The sequence below is a fragment of the Carya illinoinensis genome, chromosome 1 (assembly GCF_018687715.1).
Source record: "Carya illinoinensis cultivar Pawnee chromosome 1, C.illinoinensisPawnee_v1, whole genome shotgun sequence".
NCBI classification, from domain to species: domain Eukaryota; kingdom Viridiplantae; phylum Streptophyta; class Magnoliopsida; order Fagales; family Juglandaceae; genus Carya; species Carya illinoinensis.
Genome location: NC_056752.1, coordinates 51,230,992 through 51,252,434, shown reverse-complemented (window position 1 = coordinate 51,252,434; position 21,443 = coordinate 51,230,992). Strand labels below are relative to the sequence as shown.

General features: G+C 35.7%; 3 protein-coding genes across 6 annotated transcripts; 1 reads left to right on the top strand and 2 right to left on the bottom strand.

Annotated features, from left to right (window-relative positions):
- Positions 1 to 2,749: 2,749 nt before the first annotated feature.
- LOC122282415 (sulfite exporter TauE/SafE family protein 3-like) lies at positions 2,750 to 7,345 on the top strand. 2 transcript variants are annotated; one of them, XM_043094369.1, is made up of 12 exons: positions 2,751 to 3,558; positions 3,897 to 4,056; positions 4,648 to 4,848; positions 4,925 to 4,989; positions 5,081 to 5,108; positions 5,217 to 5,311; positions 5,379 to 5,465; positions 5,578 to 5,628; positions 5,745 to 5,966; positions 6,266 to 6,359; positions 6,477 to 6,617; positions 6,762 to 7,345. In XM_043094369.1, the coding sequence occupies exons 1-12, from the start codon at positions 3,346 to 3,348 to the stop codon at positions 6,848 to 6,850; spliced, it is 1,446 nt and encodes a 481-aa protein (XP_042950303.1). In that variant the 5' UTR covers positions 2,751 to 3,345; the 3' UTR covers positions 6,851 to 7,345. The 2 variants fall into 2 exon arrangements, with proteins under 2 accessions (XP_042950310.1, XP_042950303.1); XM_043094376.1 differs by lacking the exon at positions 5,578 to 5,628 and having other exon boundaries at positions 2,750 to 3,558.
- A 658-nt stretch (positions 7,346 to 8,003) lies between these two features.
- Positions 8,004 to 14,259, bottom strand: LOC122282408 (protein disulfide isomerase-like 1-6). Its single transcript, XM_043094363.1, has 12 exons — positions 13,462 to 14,259; positions 13,069 to 13,198; positions 11,962 to 12,127; positions 11,628 to 11,746; positions 10,595 to 10,675; positions 10,421 to 10,510; positions 10,205 to 10,276; positions 10,042 to 10,110; positions 9,710 to 9,790; positions 9,115 to 9,249; positions 8,511 to 8,564; positions 8,004 to 8,423 (listed from the first exon to the last, which is right to left on the bottom strand). The coding sequence occupies exons 1-12, from the start codon at positions 13,980 to 13,982 to the stop codon at positions 8,328 to 8,330; spliced, it is 1,614 nt and encodes a 537-aa protein (XP_042950297.1). The 5' UTR covers positions 13,983 to 14,259; the 3' UTR covers positions 8,004 to 8,327.
- Positions 14,260 to 14,706: 447 nt separating this feature from the next.
- On the bottom strand, positions 14,707 to 18,206 carry LOC122282391. Of its 3 annotated transcripts, XM_043094344.1 has the most exons (5): positions 18,014 to 18,206; positions 17,885 to 17,925; positions 17,226 to 17,755; positions 15,519 to 15,704; positions 14,707 to 15,301 (listed from the first exon to the last, which is right to left on the bottom strand). In XM_043094344.1, exons 3-5 carry the CDS (start codon positions 17,688 to 17,690, stop codon positions 15,014 to 15,016), a joined length of 939 nt encoding a protein of 312 aa, XP_042950278.1. In that variant the 5' UTR covers positions 17,691 to 17,755; positions 17,885 to 17,925; positions 18,014 to 18,206; the 3' UTR covers positions 14,707 to 15,013. The 3 variants fall into 3 exon arrangements, with proteins under 3 accessions (XP_042950278.1, XP_042950288.1, XP_042950282.1); XM_043094354.1 differs by lacking the exon at positions 17,885 to 17,925; XM_043094348.1 differs by having other exon boundaries at positions 17,885 to 18,027.
- Between the last annotated feature and the right edge of the window lie 3,237 nt (positions 18,207 to 21,443).

The window sequence follows — 21,443 nt, the reverse complement described above, 5'->3', positions numbered from 1 at the left end:
AACTTTTTTTTGTAAAAAGATCCAAGCACTTGAATTACAAGTTTTGACCTTAAATCAAAACATCTCCAAGAATTTCAAAAATCAAATCTTACTTCTAACATATTCATAATATCATCCTAACATCAACCATGCTTTAAATCATCAAACTAAAGTCACCAAAATCACAAAATAACATTTGGAGTTTTTGGTTTTACACTTAGTTCAAAAACAGAAACTTTTTCCTCAACTAGTTTTGATAAATCTCTTGATCTATGACTTATAAATATATGATTTTCAAACCAAACCATCACATGGTTTAAAAAGATGTCCTAAAACATATATAAGTTTCTAATTCAAGATCACATGGTTAGAAATTAACCAAAACATAAATTTAGCCAAGAATATCCACACTTTGGCTTATTTGAATATCTCTTTGCATAAAATTTCATATCTTTGAAACTAACATCAAATATCTTCAAAATAATAATATAACATGTATATAACATACTTAAGATCCTCCAATAAAATTATTAAAGTCATTATAATAGGTTTAGACCACCAAAGAGTTAAACTTTCTCAAAACAGAAACTGTTTTTCTTCTTCCAGTTTCTAAGTTTCTAAATCTAAGTAAATCTTTCATCAAAACCTTTAATCATGCAAAAATCCTCAACCAATAGTCACATATACATGTTAACAATACTCCATAAAAATTTCGGACCAATATCTATCCATTAGCTTGGTCAAAAACTCCAAACTATAACATATTCTCCAGTTTATCTCCCAGAATGACCTTTCTATAGTTTATACAATATTTTACTGATCAAATGATCTTCAAATGGGGCAAATAAGATATCCATGTAAACTAGACTCAAAAAGGAACAACTTATATGAAGGAGACTTTATGATAAAACACTTACAACAGCTTCGAAATGGGCGTGCAAAAGACCTCCTAAAAGCTATCCGAGAGAGAGTGTTTGATAATCTTTTATTGGAAGGTGTAATTAGATAATTTCGTGGGGAGAGGTGGCTGGAGATACTTATGGATGACATATGGAAGAGATGAGGCTGGACTTGAGAGTTGAGTGTAGTTTTCTCCTACCCAAAAAAAAACTATAAATGATTATCTTATAATATTCTATCCAATAATATCTAAAAAAAAATCAACTTAAGATATTTTTATCTAATAATATCTATGAAAATTACCTCAAGATATTTCTTTTTATCCAATAATATCTACAGTTTTAAACAGACGTTTTGACCGAAAATATGAAAAAATGTTATTGCGCCATAAGACTTTAAATAACCCTCCGAGTCTAATGGCACAAACCATAATACATTTTGTCACTTCTAACTATCTCCAATAATCAAAAACACACTTCTGATACCATAGTAAATAATAACACTAACTATGTAGTTAGACAAAAACCTATATGATTAATGGATTCGTGAAAACTTATGGGGTTTTCACGAGGTTCTTAAAGTTAAAAGAAATTCCACAATTGAATTTCTAGCGGGCTGTTACACATGATGTGTATTTTTTTTATACCAACTTGCAAGTAAAATAATTTTTAGTAAGATGCTGTACTTAATTAATGGCGAGAACGTATATTTTTACACTTATTTAAGAGATATATATATATTTAAGGTTAGTTTGTAGGCAGTAAAGTGAGTTCGGGGGATTTATAACACGCAATAATTGCATAATTATATCGGACTAATTTTTCCCAACACGCTACTTGGATGCTGATATAATCACCCATTTAAAATTATGTAACTTGTCAATGTGATGACATCCGGATGTTGAAGCCTGAAAGTGGGTGAGTATATAATTAATGCCTCTAGGTGTTATGTAGTGATTTTAAAAAATAATGAAATTTATTATTAAAAAATTAATTAATTTTTTTAATAAAAATTTTATATTTATTTAATTTTTTTGAAATGATTGTGTGACGTTTACATACTCACGACTGTAATTATTATTTTTTAAAAATTTTGTTTATATATTAAGGTGATTTTAAATATTATATAAATAGTAAATTAAAAGTAATGGTAAAATATTAAATGATAATAAATAATTATATAAAATAATAAAAAAAATAAAATAAAATAAAATATACTTGTTGACTCAAACTGACCTAAATCATATATTTATTGTTGGATCGAGAGAGAGAGAGGGCATCATGCACTCTGGATCTGTGAACTATATAAATATATATATTTTTTAAATGTAAATAAATGCAATGAGCAGGGGGAGGGCAGTTCTATATTCTCATGAAATGATGGCGAGATAAGATGAAGTCGATAGAGACACCGGTATAGCAATACTCCGCCGATAAAAATCATCTAATAAATATAATTATTTAATAATAATAAATATGTTACGGAAAAAATCTACACAACTTCCCAATATCTCAATATCTCACTTTTTTTTAATTTTTTAATATTTTTTTAATATTTTTTTTTGAATTTATTCTTTTTAAATTAATTTAATTATTTTATTCATTATTTATATATTAAATATTTGATAAAAAATAAAATAATAAAAATTAAAAAAAAAATGAAATATTAGAGTGTTGGAAGATTGTATAGCAAAATCCTTATATTATATAATATAACGAAACGAGGATAAGATACCAGTACGATGTGTATAGAATTTTTTTTCGAAAATATTATAATAATTGAATGAAAAAATTTAAAAATTTAAAATAAAAAATATTTATATTATATAATATTAAAAAAAGAAAAAGAAAAAGCCATAGGCATGAGATGAACGTCCAAACGGCGCGCAATGATGGAAGAAAGTTTGTCTCGCAACTACCATTCCAACTCTCAAAGCCAAATTGAGTTGAGTTGAATCGAGTGAAGTGGGAATAAACTCACGTGGTGAGTTCGTCTGATTGTCTCAAAATCGACCTCTTCTTCCCCTCGGTGTCACTCACCCGTTGCAGGGATCTGTTCTCTCCGAACCACAGGAAGAAAGCAGAGCTCTCTCTCTCTCTCTGAGACAAAAATACCAAGGCTAAAAAAGACAGCCCATTACTGTCTGTATTTCGATCCAAGCCTTTATGTTAAAGTTCTGTTGTTGTCCAGTATTTCGCGAGCACAAATTCAAACAAGAACCGAGTTAAGATCGAGTTTGGCGCTTCCACCACTGTTACAACTCAGAGTCAGGCAGAGTGGCTTGTCACTGTACCCTTTCCTTTTTTGCTCGAAAAGTTTATACTGTACTCAAAGTGGACTAGAACTTTATCTAAGAACTGGGTTTCGCAAAAAAGGCTTTTTTTTTTTTTTTTTTTTAAAAAAAAAAAATTTATTATTATTGAAAAAATGAGCTTCTGAAGAAGAGAGGAACAAGTAAGAGAAAATATGATGGCTGGGACGGGATCAGAATGGAGGGGTTCGAGGTTGATTGAAATAGCTGTGATTAGTCTTCTCCTTATGTCTTCGTTGTTAATTGTTTCGGCAAACGGAAGGGCTTCAAGTTACAATGACAAGGAAGAGGTTGATTCTGATCATGTTATGAAAGTCTGGAATTCCTTATGGGAACAAGGCCGATTGTCATTTGATCGTATTTGGCCGGTGAGCAAAACTTTTCTGGTTTTATAATGCCTACACTGTTTTGTACAAGTACATATGTTTGGATTGATTTCATGTTTTTCTCCTACACGCTTTGTACAACTACCTCTACCCTCTTTATTTTGGTTCCTTGATCAAGGAACCCCCAAATTTAATTCACTTCGTCTGGTTTGTTTTCTCACGACAAATGAAGAACAAATTTTGCTTTTTTTTTTTGGTACTGTTGGGTGTACTATGTTCTACGGTCCACCTTTTGTGTTTATGCTTTTTAATTTGTTGTTATTGTGCCAATTGATGTTACAAATAGTGAAACTACTAATGTTGAGAGATTGGGTTTGCAGGATATAGAATTTGGCTGGAAGATTGTCGTCGGCACCATCATTGGATTTTTTGGGGCAGCTTTTGGAACTGTGGGAGGAGTTGGTGGGGGTGGCATCTTTGTTCCCATGCTTACCCTTATTATTGGTTTTGACCAGAAATCATCGACAGCCCTATCCAAATGTATGTACTAAGTACCGTCCTCATCCTCATAGGTGTTTCCTCTCCTTTTCATTTATTTCTGTCACGCAACAGCTTTTGAGAAGCCCCGCGTCTCTGTAGAGTGTAGAGTTTCAATGTAGGTGGATAACGAGCTCATACTTTCCCCATAGCCATCGATCTGAGTTTATCCAAAATTCTGCGTGGGAACGTTGGAGTCTTATCAACTTTCAAGCTTTGTCCCCTCACGTGGAATTTTAAAACTAAAATTAAGCGTTAATAGTGAAGATTCATGCTTTGAACTCACGATCTCTTTATGTTAAGTTATGAATTATCACAAAAATATAAGATGACAGGTCAAGGTGAATTTATATTGTTTTTTTTTTTTTTAATGATACTGGTTCTTTTAATTTCAAAATGGTAAAGTGGATTTGAGAGATTTGAGAGCCTTCCGCCTTGGATGCAGTTCTTTCTTTCCTTTGCATATACTGCACTCTAAATTGGTCACGGCTCACGAGTTGATATACTGAAACTTGATTTCTAATTTACTTTTCACCTTTCTAATTAACATAATATATGAGAAAAATTTTCCTTGATTTGGTTTGTTTGGGTCAGGTATGATTATGGGTGGAGCAGCGGCAACTGTTTTCTACAATTTAAGGCAAAGACATCCTACACTTGAGCTGCCTGTCATTGATTATGATCTTGCACTTCTGTTTCAGCCAATGTTGGTGTTGGGGATCAGTATTGGAGTTACTTTCAATGTGATTTTTCCTGACTGGATAATCACAGTCTTGTTAATGGTCACCTTTATAGGTATTTAATTTTTGAACAGCTATTTCTGCATGTTCTTCTTGGACAGCCTCCCTGATCCGGTCATGATTACCTGCAGTGACTTCAAGCAAGGCATTCATTAAGGGTGTTGAGACATGGAAAAAGGAAACCATAATTAAAAGGGTAGCTCAAAATTTTTGTTCATACCCTTAGTTTGAATTGAAGTTCTTTATGCTTCAACACTTAATTTCTTACTTGTTCCTCTTATTTCCAGGAGGCCGCTAGATTTTTGCAATCAAAAAGTGAGTTAATCTCTCTCTCTCTCTCTCTCTCTCTCTCTCTCTCTCTCTCTCTCTCTACCTTGGGTTTCTCAAAGAATTCTTAGCCAGGCTAATGTGTTCTTAAATCAGATAGAGGTATTGATCAGGAGGTCGAATACAAGCCTCTACCTGCAGGCCCAAGCACTAGCACTCGTTCAGAGACCAAGGAATCTGAAAAAGCAAAGGTTAGAATACTCAGTCAATCCTTACTTGACTCTTGATTTTCATAACTGACATGTGTAACATTCCCAGGTCTCTATTCTTGAGAATATTTACTGGAAGGAAGTTGGAGTACTTTCTGCAGTGTGGATCGTTGTCCTTGGACTGCAGATCGCCAAGGTTTTAATCAGCTTTGTGCATATTTTCTTTCTAGAAGTACTCTATGATTAGTTTTCCTTTACTTCTCGCATCAATGAGCTAGATTGATGAATTTCTCTTGTGATGGATACAGAATCATACAACTACTTGTTCGGTGCTGTATTGGGTACTAAACCTATTGCAGGTACCTTTAAAAAACTTCAACGAGAATAGAAGAGATGTGGTCTCGAATGCTAAGATTCTTGAAAACTATTGCTTGAGCATCTTGGTGATGGTTTATTTTCCTTTTGTCATCCTCAGATCCCAGTAACCGTTGGAGTGACTTCATATGAAGCCGTGAACCTGTACAAAGGGCAGAGAGTGATCGCATCAAAGGGAGAAGCAGACACAAATTGGCGAGTGCACCAGCTGGTTCTTTATTGTGCATGTGGAATATTAGCCGGTGTAGTTGGAGGGTTGCTTGGTCTTGGTGGAGGATTCATTTTGGGTCCACTTTTTCTGGAGCTGGGAGTCCCTCCTCAGGTGCGTTGGGTGCTTCGATGCCTTCAAATCTCAGTCTGAATAACATTTCTGTTTTTGCAGGATCAGAGAAAAACAATTACATTTATGCTAGGCAGTAAGTTTGTATTTCTTTGTACACTTAAATGTTAATAGCCTCAGAAAACTGGTAATGAAGGAAGCGAAGCATCTTTAAGGAGTCTATTCAGTGGTTAGATGATAGCTGTTCAATCCTACAGCCATATTGATAAATATTCTTTGCTTGAATTCAATCTCCCCTATATAATTTCGAAACTTGAGTTTACTGTACTTTTATCTTTCAGGTGTCTAGTGCCACCGCAACCTTTATCATGACATTTTCTTCAACCATGTCTGTCGTACAATATTACCTTCTGAAACGATTCCCTGTTCCATATGGTAAGTAAAGATGAGTACCACCACACGAATAAAAATTTAGATTACCCAAGGAAACTAGCATTTCCACCCCAAAATTCAACACTGGTAGTGCTAACTTTTTCTGATAATTTCTTGCAGCTCTATACTTTATTGCAGTTGCATCCGTTGCTGCCCTTGTAGGGCAATATGTGGTAAGAAAGGCGATCGCCATACTTGGGAGGGCATCTTTGATCATCTTCATTTTGGCTTCCACAATTTTTGTCAGTGCTATCTCACTAGGTATTTGTCATTTTGGAAGAAGTAATTATTGCAGTTCGCTTAAAAGATTGAAGTTATTTGGAAAAGATTGATCTAGTTATGGGTTCATCCTATATTCGGATTTTAAAGTTTTCACAAATACTGTTTTTGTTTCTTTATGAACAGGTGGTGTAAGCATAGCAAACACGATTAGAAGTATTAAGCTGCATGAGTACATGGGATTTGAAAACATCTGCACATACGAAGCAGCTTGAAAGTTCTTGCTTGACTTCCGCATTCTCAAATTTTTAGACGATATTTAATTCTCCCTGAACTTTAAAATTCTTCTCATGCTCGGGAATCAATTGGACCTTGATGCTGAGAATTTTCATATTTTTCAGCTCCATTTTTTCTGCTTTGTATTTTGCAAATTTTCAGGATGGTTGGGAAGATGGTGCTCACTTTTCTACACCCGCTGATCTGGTTCCGAAATTAGTCCAACCACAGAAACATAAACAGTTGTGAAGCGTTAATACCCTTGCACCTGGGGCTGGGCTCGAAGCACCCATTCTTTAAGAATTTGTATTTTGAAAGTCGAACCATATTGCCGCAGGGTTCTGAAATCTTAATTCCATTCATTGGATAGGAAAATTGTCAAGGCCAACCATAACTTCTTGAGACTAGCAAGTTTCTGTAACTTTCATAAGCTTTGAAGATTAGCCTCTGGATGCATGTCATGTCGAAGGAGAAATACGGAGCAATTTGTTTCATTCTAGCTAGTGATGGTTATAGTTTAGGAAAAACAATTCCGTATCACTTCAGTGGGTGCTCCTTTGGCAGATCATGCAACCCAAAAAGCAGCGTACTTTACAACGCCAATCTCAGAATAATTTTGACCCCCATTCAAACCGAAGCAAGTGGTAGAGATCTTGAGAATCGGTTGTTGTAATGAATCTCTATATTAAATTTCAAACACGGATAATGTTCATCGATCAAGACAGAGAGAGTAATCATCTACTAACATTCTCTAAGACGAACTAAAGGGATGTCTCTGAGCAGCCAAGGCCAAGAGCAAACAGGAGTGGTCGTATCTACCTAGAAGGAAATACCAGACTGCAATTGAAAGTGGCTGAGTTCACAAAATATTCTGGAGGATTAATTTATAGAGAATTATGGTACCATATATAGAACCAAAAGCAGAATGCTTATCATTCTACTCAAGGCATTACCTTTATGGATCTTCGCCTTCCTTATCTCCTATTCTTTGTCGAATTTGGCATTCCTCTAGCGGAAAAGAGAAGCATGGGAAACAAGAACATGCGCAAGCTTTCAATACAAAGTTATTCACTATCTCGTATGCTCCAACATGTTATTCACACGTTTAAGGAGGCTTATGTGTGTTGGGGGGGGGGGGCTCAAAGGTTTGTCTTGTCGGCGCCACATCACATACATATCAAATTAATTGCTACGTGTAAAAATTTATCAGTTGAACTTGACAACATTACAATCCTGAATTATATAACCCCTAAAACTTGGTCTCTACTTCGTTGGGGATAAGAAATAAATGATCAGAGATAAACTGCTTCCAGAGTAGAAGCTTAACCAAGGATACACATATCAATCCAAGATGAATGGTTGCATTTCCTTGATTAGGTAGTGGTTTCTTCCCACTCGGGATTCAATTGGTAAAACCAACTTTGTATTTCTTTATCGATGACTTGAATTCTTGGTATATTTAGTCACTGTCCTTTCCTATAATTCATCTTTTGTAACGTGATCTTTGGCTTTCACATGTTTGTTGATAGATGCCGCCAGATCCTTCAAGCTGGATTTAGTAGATAGCTTGATCTGCAAGCATAATAGATTACTTCCATGAATTGGCTAAAGCACACGTAACTATAAATATATAAACATAGTATGTCATGAAATAATTACCGGATTTGCTTTATCCTCTGCAGGGTAAAAGAGGAGTGTTGGATAGTCATCTACCTGCAATATCAAAAGATAACAAAGGCAAAACCCTCATCAGCATCATCATTTATATGGCCGAAAATGCGTTTCATCGATAAGATTCAAGTGATTCAGGATTACTGAGACACCTGCACCCTTTTCATTCAGACACTAGAATGAAAATGGCATTTTTGAAAAGGGTAAAGTATTCACCTTTAAGCATGGCTTAATATCAATTGCAGCAAAATCAGCGAGATTTAGAATAAGAAAAGAAGATATTGTAATCTGGGAGAGCTTGTGTGTGAGATAGGCTCAAGCAAGTGCCTCAAAACAAACTGGACAAATACTAAGTAGAACCCATAACATAAAATACCGGTTCTGAGTTGATAAGAAAAGCAATGGGCATAAAGCTCAAGGGAGCATTCATACACCACAAGAAATTAAAATGGAGGAAACAGTTCCTTTTTCTCCAGCCATTTGAAACAAGTTTATTCATTCTTTTACAGAAGTTAAGTAAAGCCAAACCAATGTTGTAACTTCATAAATAATACACAATGCTGCGACATAAGTGCAATAATAATAAACCTACCAGCAGTTTTGGGTGCTCATTAGCAGAAGCATCTATCGTTGCAAATACCAGATTATCCAAACCTTTGAAGTGCTTAGCCAACTTTTCAACATGCTTGCTGGTGGTTTCACACTTGATGCACCACGGTGTGTATACCTGTGCCAACGGAGAATATAGGTTCTTTAGGGAAAGAGTTTAATTAATCTTCTCTAGAATAATTCTGAAACCCTAGGCTGCTATAGAAATTTCAGCAAGTGTGTTGGGAATGTGCTACCAAGTAAATGCTCACTACAAGTACATTGGGAGAACCAGAATACCACCTACCACGTATATAATGAATCCTATTATTCTCCAAAATGAAGGAAAGTGGTTTCCTATACCATAAAATGTAGTTTCCACGAAGTCTTGTTATCAACTAACAGTAACGGAGGGGGGGGGGGGGGGGACAAAAAAAACCAGTACAGGTGGGGGAAAAAAAAAGTACCCACACAACGTCAAGTTGATAATATTACTATCTGTTTGATAAGCAAGCTTATATCTAACAGTATTTTGGACCAAAGGAGACTAGTTGTCACGAGCAAAGGAGAAGTAGCCGGAAGGCACAAAAATATCAAACCTCTAGAAGAACATTCTTGGGACTGCTCAAAACCAGGTCATCAAATGTCTTTCCTACAATGATCTGTATGCTTGCATCTTTCTGCAATTTTCATGTTCACAGAGACATTAGAAGATCACAGTGAATTGCAGATAAAATTATCTAAAACAAACAATCCCATGTTTTATCCATTCACAAATGTCTTGGGAAATTAATCATGCCCATCATGTTATGCCCTTTATGACATCACCACATTGCACCAATCGGCTGAGGCGGGAAAAGAGGGAAGGAAATAAACATCTCCCAAAAAGGACAAAAAGACACAGTGAAATATGAAAGTAGGAAAGACTCACATTGTCTGGTATTGTCTGTGACTTGAAGTAAGGAGAAAGAGCGCCATCCAGGAGCCCTTGGCAAAACTCCTACAAAAAGTCAATTCCGAATACGATTATAGTATTCCAAGCAGATATCTTTCCAAAGGAAAGTTTAAACTGGAAAGGAGGAAAAGTATGTTACTTCTATGTTAGTCCGGGTCGGATCTGATGGTAACAAAAACTTCGAGCTGATTCTGTTATCGAATGCAGTCACCTATATGTCAAAAAAGAAAACTATAACCATCCTCAATAGCCTCACATAAATATCTTGAAGAAAGAAATATAACAATAACAATAATGACAGTGATGATGATGATGATATCACATTAAACATTTACTTGCTAACTGGAGAACTAACCACAGTGTTCTCTGCTTCTTCAAGCCCAAATAAAGTTAAGAATGGCTTTGCAAGATTCTCGTATGCAATGTCTATATATATAAACATTATCTGCGTCCACAAATTACATGGGAAATCGCATTAGAAAAGTTGGATAATTGCAATAATGGCTTAAAATGCAGGTTAAAAAACTACCTTTGACTTGAACTTTCTGGCAACTTCTTGAAGGGGCTCAAGAAGATTCTTAAAGTCATCAACCTCTGCAAAGACAATGACCTAGAGGATAATAAAGATGAACCTGTCAGCAGCTAATTGCATCTTGTATCAGAGTTGTAGACAAATTTACAGGAGTCCACCATCGAACAGTTCCACAAATTCTTTAAGAAGTCATACACATAAGCTTTGATCATGGGTATTTGACAGAATCATGCCAGATGGCTTGAAATTGTATTACACTCTAGGCAAGTTAGTTTATAATTCTAGGTTCAGCAACTCAGAATTAATAGCCAAGCGTCCACAAAATTCTACGTTCAGCATCAGTGCTATGAACCTTCCCACAGATTAGCTGAGAGAGAGAATTTTCTGATGAACCTGGCTGCATATATTGGATTTTTCTAGGTCACTAAATCAATTAGATCACCCTTATATGGTCACATCACAATTTATTAAGATGACAGGGAATTAAAACTGATTGAGGCCTGCCCTTCAGAGGGGAAAGGGCAGAAAGAATTCATATTTTTCTTTCTTCTTACATACAATAATTGATCTTTGAAAAGTGAAATCATCGGTCCATACCAAAAAAATGATCAGTCTCAACAGCATTATATTTAAAAGTAAATCCCACTCACCAAAAGGTATAATCTTTTCCTCAGTTATCAACACAGATTCTAATACATTTTTTTTTTTTTGATAAGTAAAAAGTTTATTGATCTACGTAAATAGGCAAAGCCCGAGTACACAAGTAGTATACATAGAAGTGCCTAGATACCACACTACATGCTACTGATAGTAGCGTACAAAACATCGAGACTTGTTCCATTCCATTCAATAGAAGAAGCCCAAAGCAACAAAGTGTGAAAGAAAAAATCCAGAGAGCATTCCTTATCTTCAAAACATTGGCCATATCTTTCGGAACACAGATTCTAATACATAAAGCAGAATGGAGAAATATTGTATGGGATATGAAAAACAACAGAAGAAAAAGTACAGTAAAGGGAGTATCAGCAACCTGAAGTTTGATAGGGCTAGAGTAAACTCGTGCAGAATTTAGCTCAGTCAATTTAGTAACTAATGGGAACTTGTTACTGTCCAGAAACTGTAATATTTTGTCCATTTTGAAGGTCCCTTCTGCAATGTCAAACAAATTCATCACTCAGGATATCAGCAAGTTGTGGCCCGCTCATATAATTTTCATGATAAAGATAATTGAAAGATGAGTGTTGCCACTAACAAGAAATATTTATCCCTAAGTAATAATGAAAGATGAGTGTCACCATTAACAAGCCCTACCAGGGAAATCAGCAGCAGTTACAGATATACAATCACCATATTCACACACTCACCGTATTTAGTGTATCTTTCAGGTTCACTTTTAACAATCCCAATGAAATGGTAAGTATCTTTGATATCTGGGAAAAGAACTTTTGCAACATTGATGCCACTCACTTCAACAAACTGGATTTCATTGTCAGATATTGCCGCTTTAACAAATTCTTCATAATCAGGTCCCTGTGGATATATCATCTCGTGTTATTATAATCATCACCACACCAGCCAGAATGAAGCTAAAACATGTGGTTTGTAACCTAATTTTTTTTTATTGATTAATTTTCTTGTGTTGGCATCCAATGGATTGAAACAATGAGAATTGAATCCCCCCCCCACCCCACCCCCCCAAACAAAAAAAATATAAATAAATAAAAAACAAAAAAGGATTCTGCCACATTTGACAGTGTAGTCTACTAAACACTTTGAGATCCTTTGGCAAGTCATGGTTGGTTTGGAATAAACTTAAAAAGTGGCAAATGCATAACATAAAAAGAAAACCTTTTTTTCTGGCATACATGAAACATCATATGCCGGTATCAATTTACTTCAAACTTGATAAAAATGAACATGGTTTTACCATACAACTTTTGATTACATTATAGCACCGTTCTTATACCTAGTAAACCAAAGGAAAAAGGATCGCAACTCATTTCTTATTCCTACTTTTCTCCAATGCCAAATTGAAATAAAAGTGCAAAGTAATGAATATTTAATTCAATTTAAAGGTTTAATGCATTTTGAAACTTAACAGTGTCCAAAGAACAACAGTGGTTGTAGGAGAAATGTCAAAAGAAAACTTAGTGACTAGTGAATATATTTTAAAGCCAACATTCAAGAGGTGAAATCACAAGAATCAGCTTCACCAAGTGTTAATTAGAAAAATAGGGGTAACTTATCAAAAAAAAAATTAGAAAAATAGGGGTAACTGCATCTATTGGTTGGGAACAAAATATTTTTTTACCACACAGTAACGCGTCTCTTTCATATAATGCTGGTTCACAAGAACAGAACAAAATTAAAGCATATAATTTGGAAATAACTTATGTAAGTTTTGTAATCAGGTTTAGCATTTTTTCTCCAAAATTCCAGGAAAATTCTTGTAACGATTCAGATCCACATACCTCAAATTCCTCGAACAGACCAGTAACAAATGTATGGTACTTTTTCAGAAATTCTTCTGCCTCCGCCACTGACCTTATTTTAATAACAGGTACACCAGTTTTTTTTCTTGCCCAGATAACAATTTCTTCCCTGAATTAAAATTAACCCAAAAACTCATCAAATCCCCATTTCTAAGTTGCAAATTTGCACAATTACAACTTAAATTGAAAAGTTAAGACACGCATATGCTTTGATAAGATGAATAAATCAATTCACAACAAATCGCTAATCTACGGGAAAAACCATTATGAATAAAAGGTTCATATAGCATACCCTAGTCACTTAAAACACACGACCTTTTTTTTTTATTAAATCAAGTCCAGTAAGATCTTCCGCTGAAAGCAGCAACTTACGCTGAAAATCCACCAGTGTATACTTGAGAAGTCCCATTAACAAAAAGAAGAAGTGTAGGGAACCCTTTGATCTCAAGAAGAGACGCCGCCTTCGGATACCGGTCCGCGTCTAGCTTGGCCATCAAAAGGGGACTCCCCAATTCCTTGAGTGAAGTTGCAGCCTCAGCAAACTGAGGCATAAGCTCGGCACTCCTTGCACACCAAGGCGCATACCCCAGAACGAGCACGAACTCATTCCCATCAATGATCCTCTTGGTATTATCGTTGTTAAGCTCAAGAACAATCCTCTGGGCTCTGGTTAAAACCTCAGCCTCTGATGACCTCACACTGGGTGACCCTTCTTGTTCTCGCTTCTCTTCTTCTTCATCCCACGCTATAAGTTCTTCAAGACCTTCCAAATCATCATCGTCATTTTCATTTGGGGTGGGCTCAGAGGCCTTGATAGTAATGAGAAAACTCAGTAATAGAAAAAGACTGAGGGTAAAAAAGAGGAATTTCGAAGTGGGTTTCCTCGTATGCATGGTGACGGGCAATATAAGAAAATGGGTCTTTGAGATTCTCGGCGAAAATTGCTTGTGGTCTTGGATGAGATCTGTGTTAGGACATGGATGTTAATCGAGAAGTTCTGGGTCGGCGGAAGATCTAACCGTTAGGAGAGATTGGGTTGATTGCGGATCAGTGTGAAATGAGAAGTGATTAACGTGCAGTCGTGCACACTTAAGTATTTGGATGTCCGGCGTTTCAGGCCGACATGTCGGCCACATTGAGAGATTCATGGACTATAGTTATAGCAGTCACGGCCAAACTGAACAAAATTTTCCAAAAAGAACAAAATCCTCTATCAATTTCGAGCTTCTTTTTTTTTTTTTTTTTTTTTTTTTTCAAATTCAAATTTTTGAATATTTTATAATTTTTTTTCAAGAGCATGTGTCAATTTCTTTACTGACAGTAAATTATAATCTTTTGATGATTTAAAATTGACTGTTAAAACTAATAACTTAAGCTAATTGGAAATGATGTGATAGTTGAGGAAGTTATAAATTTTTCCCTCATATAAAATTTGTTGATGGGAAATTGGAATAAAATTGTTTTTTCGTAAATATTATAAAACCTATTTCATATACCTATTTTTCTTCTACTCAAAATTCTAAAACTAATGTGATAAAAAAAATCTAAAATTAATTATTTCAGTACGCTTTTATAAAAACCTATTTCAATCTTTTGCTGTTCTTGTAAATCCTAAACTTCATCAAAATCATATATTATATACCACAAGCGAATGCATTCATACAAACATACATGCATACATACGTTTATTTGCATAATCCTCACAAGAGTAAACCACAAATAATACACCCATCATCAGAGTTTCTCACGATACATATTGCTTCTTCCCCGCCGATATATCACAAAGGCTCAGTAGCTCAAACAGCGAGAAGTGCATGTGATTGGATCATGCAATGGCAACAGATTTGAGAGCAGATAGACCAGACTATGTGTCACTGCTTGCGCCGAGGATCAGATAATACAAATGGAAAGTGCATCATGATCTTCATTCATATGTGCATGTGTTCTTTTTGAACTTGATCGGTTTGGTGCTGGTGGAGTCGATGACCAAAGGGCAAGAGATCTGCCTTCGGTGCTTTATTCTCACTAGCTTACCCACTACATCCCCGCGAGACCGGATTTGAAATGTCAATGTCAATGGGACTACGCCAGTAACGCCACCATTTGGGGATATTGTTATACCTGATCCAGCCCCGTACAGAGGAACCTTTTCACCTTCCAAAATCACCGAGACAGTTCTGTGACTTTTTCTTGGCTGATAATATTTCTTCAGCTGCATATCATAAAAAGCTCAAATGGGTAACGTGCTTCTCAAACTTCAAACCAAAATCATTATGGTTTAGTGGGCTTTAAAATTTAGTCCAAGAAGCTTGTGCCTTTTCCTCATTCCTTTATAGGTTCAAAAGTATAATTTGACTAGTATCCTAACTTATTTCTTGTGATTAACTTTAGCAGGGGGTAAAAAAGGTGGTAGCGGACAGAGTTTTCACCTGACCAGTCGCAACAGTAATCTCCAAATATACGAGATTGACAGGGGTGGAGCTAACATGAATGCCAAACAACGTAGCAGGATTGTATATGTTCATCTTCAATGAACCATTCACTGTCAGCATCTTTGTTGGTACCCCGGTGGAGTCTGAACCCTCTCCAGCATACAAGTTGTTTACTGCCAAGCTCTGTAGGATCAGATCCTCCATTAGGGGATGTAGTTAGTGGTAAAAAGAAGGAACAACTTAAGATAAAATCACTTGTGCGGGTTTAATTCACCTGGCTCCTTGTGATATTGAAATACAATGCTGTAACATTTAACCCTATATACATAGAATCCAAGTATAAAGCATTACAACGGCAGAGAAACTACTAATGTTCTACATATTCACATATATAAGGATTAAGAGTTCCATGAGCAGCTTATCCAACAATGGTTCACTTTTTCAAGTATTAAAACCATACAAAGTGAGCATACTTCCCTTTTTCCTGCAACTGTCAAAAGGGCTGACTAACAACCATCAAAACAAAGCTAATTTTTACTTTATCTTTTCTACTAAGTTGGTATTACTAACTGCTGGATCTAGGTCTTATTGTAAAGCCAGTCACTTCTGCATGTATTTATGCTTTATGCTTAAAGAAATTGGAAACAACTCTGGAACTTGCTCCTTCCAATTTGAGGGTATCCATGAAAAAAGCTTCATTCCTAAGTCAGGGCATAAACCTTCTACTGGGATATATATCTCATTTTCCGTAGAGAGTAAAATTTAATATAAAAAGGACTATGGCTGTACTTGGAGGACAAATAGTTCTAGAGTTATGCCATAGACACTATCATCCCAAAATGCTTAGTTGCACAATCTCTTCAGCCAAGAGAGACGAGTGCCTGTCCAACTATAAGTATGATGAGCAAACTCAAGATTAAGTTAGACCAATCTTATAAAAGGAAAAAAAAAAGAAAAAGAGAAGGGTAATGTACTTGCTATTAAAGTTCCCAAGCAAAGTTGAGATGGAAGAATTTATCTTTCATCTTTTCTGCCATCACTTTAAAGTTCCCAAGCAAAGTTGAGGATGTGAGGATGAAAAATGATTAAAAAATAAAGTTCATTATGATCCATAATACGTGCCTAACAGGATTCTTCCTTCTTCTTTTTTTTCCCTGACCACGTGGCACGTAACTAACCAAATATTGAAACTGTCTAAATCCTAAGAATATGCTATCTTCCATTGCTAAACAATTATTTACACTCAGGTCTTCTACTGAATCTAGCAATTGCAACAAATATGAAAAATCAGAACATATTCTCTTCCAAACACTATGCTGGCAGTCAATTTGTTAAAAAAAAAAAAAAAATGCTTTATCTTACGAATTGACGGCTAGAATTTTGGATTTATCACTCATTACAATTTTCTCAGATGCCCATCAAATTAAATTCGTTTTTGCTGTTGATTGCTACTTTGACGATTTTGAAACCTTGGCTGTTTCCCCAATTAGATTGGTCGCTTTTGAAACTTATCATGATTACAACGCCATAAATCGTATTCATCATCATCAAAGACAAATCCACGAAGCAAGCGTGAAAAGAACATAATTGTCACAATGTTTAAATCCTGCATTATCACGCTTCAAATTTCCTAATGAGACTACTAATATGATAAAGACTAGTTTGAGTTAAATACCCGACAGCAAAGAAGGGAACTTGGCATACCTTCATGGTAATCTCTGCCTTGTAAGGCCGGCTAGCTCCCCATATAATCAAGCAAAACGTAGTGAACAAGAGCACAAAACCAAACAAGGCAATCAAAGCCTGAAACCGCCTTGTAAATGCCTTGTCCTGGAGTTCATCGTAAGCTCCTTCTTCCATGATCACATTACACTCGGGCCACCCCTTGTCATTCCTCTTCCTGGCTCCTTTTCTCCCCGAGGACGACCGGAAAATCCCGGAAAACCGGCTGGCCGAGGAGTTCCTCGAGTGGTGCCCGAAAGAAGGGTGAGAAGGGGACTCCATAGGGCTGTTGTTGTAGATTGGAGTGGCCTGCAAAGAAGAGGACTTGTCGCCATCGTGAGAGTCCCTTGAAGGGCTCTGTACATAGTATACAGGGCGCTTGGGGGACCTTGAAGGTGACGATGGAGCTAAGCTGGTGATATCAGACTCGGATTTTGCCGAAAGCATCCTTGCTTAAGAGTGACAGTAGCTGTTGAATTTGAAAGCTTCAGTTCATATATTTGCTCAGCTTCCTGGAGGAAAAAAAAAAACACAATTAATCTTCAATGCTCAGTATTTTTTCTGAAATTATGGACCTCGCTTTCCGAAGGAGGATATAGTACAAAGGGAAAAGAAAAGGAAAATGTTCACTTCAAAATTACCTAATCAGAAAGAAATGCCAAATGGATAACCCAGAAAATAGCTGCGAACAGAGAATGCAGTGGCAAATGATTGAATTTCAAGGAAAACTGATAACTTTGTTGAATGATAATGGTAAAGGCAGTACATACGCTGGTTGCCGGCTGTAGCCAATAGTGATGAAGATTGTATCAATTACCAGTACCACGGTCACATGCAGTATAGCTCACGGTCACTGTCGCTCTTCACTCTTTCTCTCTGCTATTTTCTCTCTCTGTGTGCATGAAAGTACAGAGAGATTTTTCCTGAACGGCCAATGAGGAAGCTAAGCACGTTCATCTTTGTGGATCAAAAGGATTAAGGGGCTAAATAAACGAATATCCTAGCCTCGGCTCCGAGCCTAGTTAACCAAAGCTCCAGGAAAAGGCTGGCAGGTTCGGGAATGTGTCGGCAGCCAGCAATAATAATGTAGATAAAAAAATATATCATATTTTTTAAAGGAAAACACTATATGTCCTATTCCTTGCACTTTTAAAGTGATTGCTGGTAACAAATATATATATTTTTATTTAATAATTAAAAAATTTATTTTAAATATATTGATATATTTTTTAATTTTTAAAAAATATTTAAATATATTAAAAAATAATGAAAACAAAAGAAAAAAAATATGAAATACAATCAATAAAAGCGATATACATTAAACAGCAGAGTAGCACCGTTCTTTTCTAAATATTATTTATTAATTAATTAATTAATTTATTTTCCAATAGGTGTTTGACATACTACCTAATCTAGATTCGTCAATCGTCACCACCTTCTTTTTTCCATTTTTGATTTTTCTTCCATTTTTAAGGGTATATATAATTAAGTTGTTATATTTTAGTTATTTATTCTTTTTATTAACCCAATATCCTTCTTGGGCCCACACCAATGTTAAACCTTTGATATCTTTGTCTTTTCTTATTTTGTCTTTCACTGTTTCTATGCTTGAATATAAAGTGGGAAACGGCTTGGTACAGTATTTTCGTTTTTTTTTTTTTTAAACAGACGTTTTGGTGTTTTCACATTCTAACCGCTGACGTTCCTTTTCTTATTTTATTTTCAATTTTACCCCTTATTTCTATTATTTACTTCGTTTTGTTCGCTGCCATTTTACTTCATCGCTTAATTATTATTGTTCTTTGTTTACTTAAGATCTTATCATTTCGTCTGACTCAAATTTAAAATTTAATATTTAAATTCCATTTATTTGTACTTTATATTCTCACTTTTTCAAAAAAAAAATATGTCTTTCAGATTCGTGCAACTTGTAAATCTCGACAATATTAGATATACTTCTCATTCTTTCTTCTCTCAAGTATTGGATGAATGAATTTGTTATATTATATAATTACATCATACGCATGTGCATGTGCATCACAACAACAAAAAAATCCAAACAAAATAAAAATCATATTTGCATATTCGGATGTGATCAAGTGGATCAGTAGTTTACAGAGAATAACCAAAACAACACAAATCGAAGAAAAAACAATTTTTTTCTACAGATGTGAAAATAAAATGCGAATATACATGCAACGCAAGGAAAAAAAATTTCTGCAAATCTAAATAGTAGATCAACTCAGACGCAAGAAGAAAAAAATAAACTAGATTTGCTCAGATGCAAGAAAAAATATTTCTGCAACTTAAATATATAGAAAGCAAATATACATGGAATGCGAGGGGAAATAAAAATTTTTGCAGATCTGAAAACTAGACAAACTCAGCTGTAAGAAAAAAAAATTTTGTACAGATCTGAAAACTATAATAAGTAAAATGCAAGGGAAAAAAATTTCTACGAACGAAAAACACAAAGAAAATATAGATGAAATGCCAAAAAAAAAATTGTGCAGATTTGAAAACGGCGACCTCAATGGTGTTGTTCATGGTAGCTTGATAGGAGAACGGCGGTGGTGGAGAACTGTTACAGTTCAGGAACAGTATACATGGGCCATTGGCCAATTTGGGTCTATTACTTGTTATTTCTCTTTATGTTATGTAATGAAATGGGCCACAAGGTAGCTGGGCTGATAACTTGTTATTTCTTTTATCCAGTCCGTTAGTTATTAGTCTTGGGTCATGTGTTATCTAGGTTGAGGCCTTTTTCAGATGTGTTTGCAAGGCTCTAGCATATATGCTCACTGTAGCTACTGAAGTGATCCATGGCGAATCTGAATACAATTGTTTCCTATTCTGCTCTCAACCTCTTTTCTATGAGTTTTGTTACATACAAGTATATTTGTGCACTAATCTGTATACTAATATTGATTTATTCATACTTAAAATTTAAATTAACACTGTTTTCAATGAAATTTATGTTTTGACCAATCACATCGCATTGGTGCACAGATTAGTGCATAATTGTGCTTGCAACTATATTTTTTCCTCTTCTATTGGAGGTTAGGTCAACCTCGAATCTGACCATTTTCTTTATATTTTCTAGCTATCCAAACACTATCCATCAAGTGTGTTACAAGTGGTATTTGGAGCCAGTCTTTCATTGGTATTGGCTTCATCAATATGTGAAAATGGAAAAACTTATCTCATCCTTGCTCAATATCAAAGACCAACTGGAATAGAGTCTTCAACGCTTCGATGTTATTCAGCAACATTTGAATGATTTGCTGGATAGCCACAATAAAATGCATGAAGTATTTCAGCAGCATATGAACGAATTTGAGCAAGGTTTTGTAAATTTGGAAAACCAAATCTACGCTTTGCAAGAAGAGGACAAATGTGCAGGAACTCTAGAAGAAAAAGAGGTGGTCAATCCGGATCAGATTCATCTTTCTCTTGTTTCCATAAATCCCATTAGACATTGGAGACCATTTTCTCCATTCTCAAATCTTCCCCTCCAAATCTCGTGTATTTCCCTTCCCCTCAGAAATTATTTTCCCTTGTCTTCCTTTCTTTCCTTATTCCCTAGCAACGATTTTCGAAGCACCAAATGGAATTTTGATCTTGGTGGATCCGAAATAACCTCATTCATTCATCGAGATAAAGGTTACCATCGATCTGTTTATGTGGGGATTTTTGTGGACATCACCCAGATTTCAAGATCAGGATTGTGGATTTTTGACCCTGGGATCTTGAGGAGTTTATCGGTAGTAACTGCGATGCGGGATCTGCAAGGACTTAAGGAGAGCGCATTCACTAGAGGCTTGAAGGAGATGTAGTGGAGGGCCGGTGGAAGGTTTCAAATGCCTACAGTGGAAGCCAAGGTTTTCTACTTCCCACAAGGCCATGCCGAGACGGCTTCTGGCTGGAAGCCAGCAGATGTGAATTTCGCATTTAGAAATGGAGGGTTTTCGGCATTTTTGAGGGATTGCTCTCCCTCCTTCTCTCTCATTCTCTCTCTTTGAATCTCTGTGATGCCGATCCTTATCTCGATGACTAGAAAGCTCTCAATTGCGCCTGCCATTGCCATTCTCATCTTCGTCAATGTGGGTTCTTGCCAAGGATCGAGTTCCATGCCCACGAAGTTGATGCCATGGAGAAATAGTCATTGGCATGTTTAGAATTTTTTTGGTCACCCTCAAA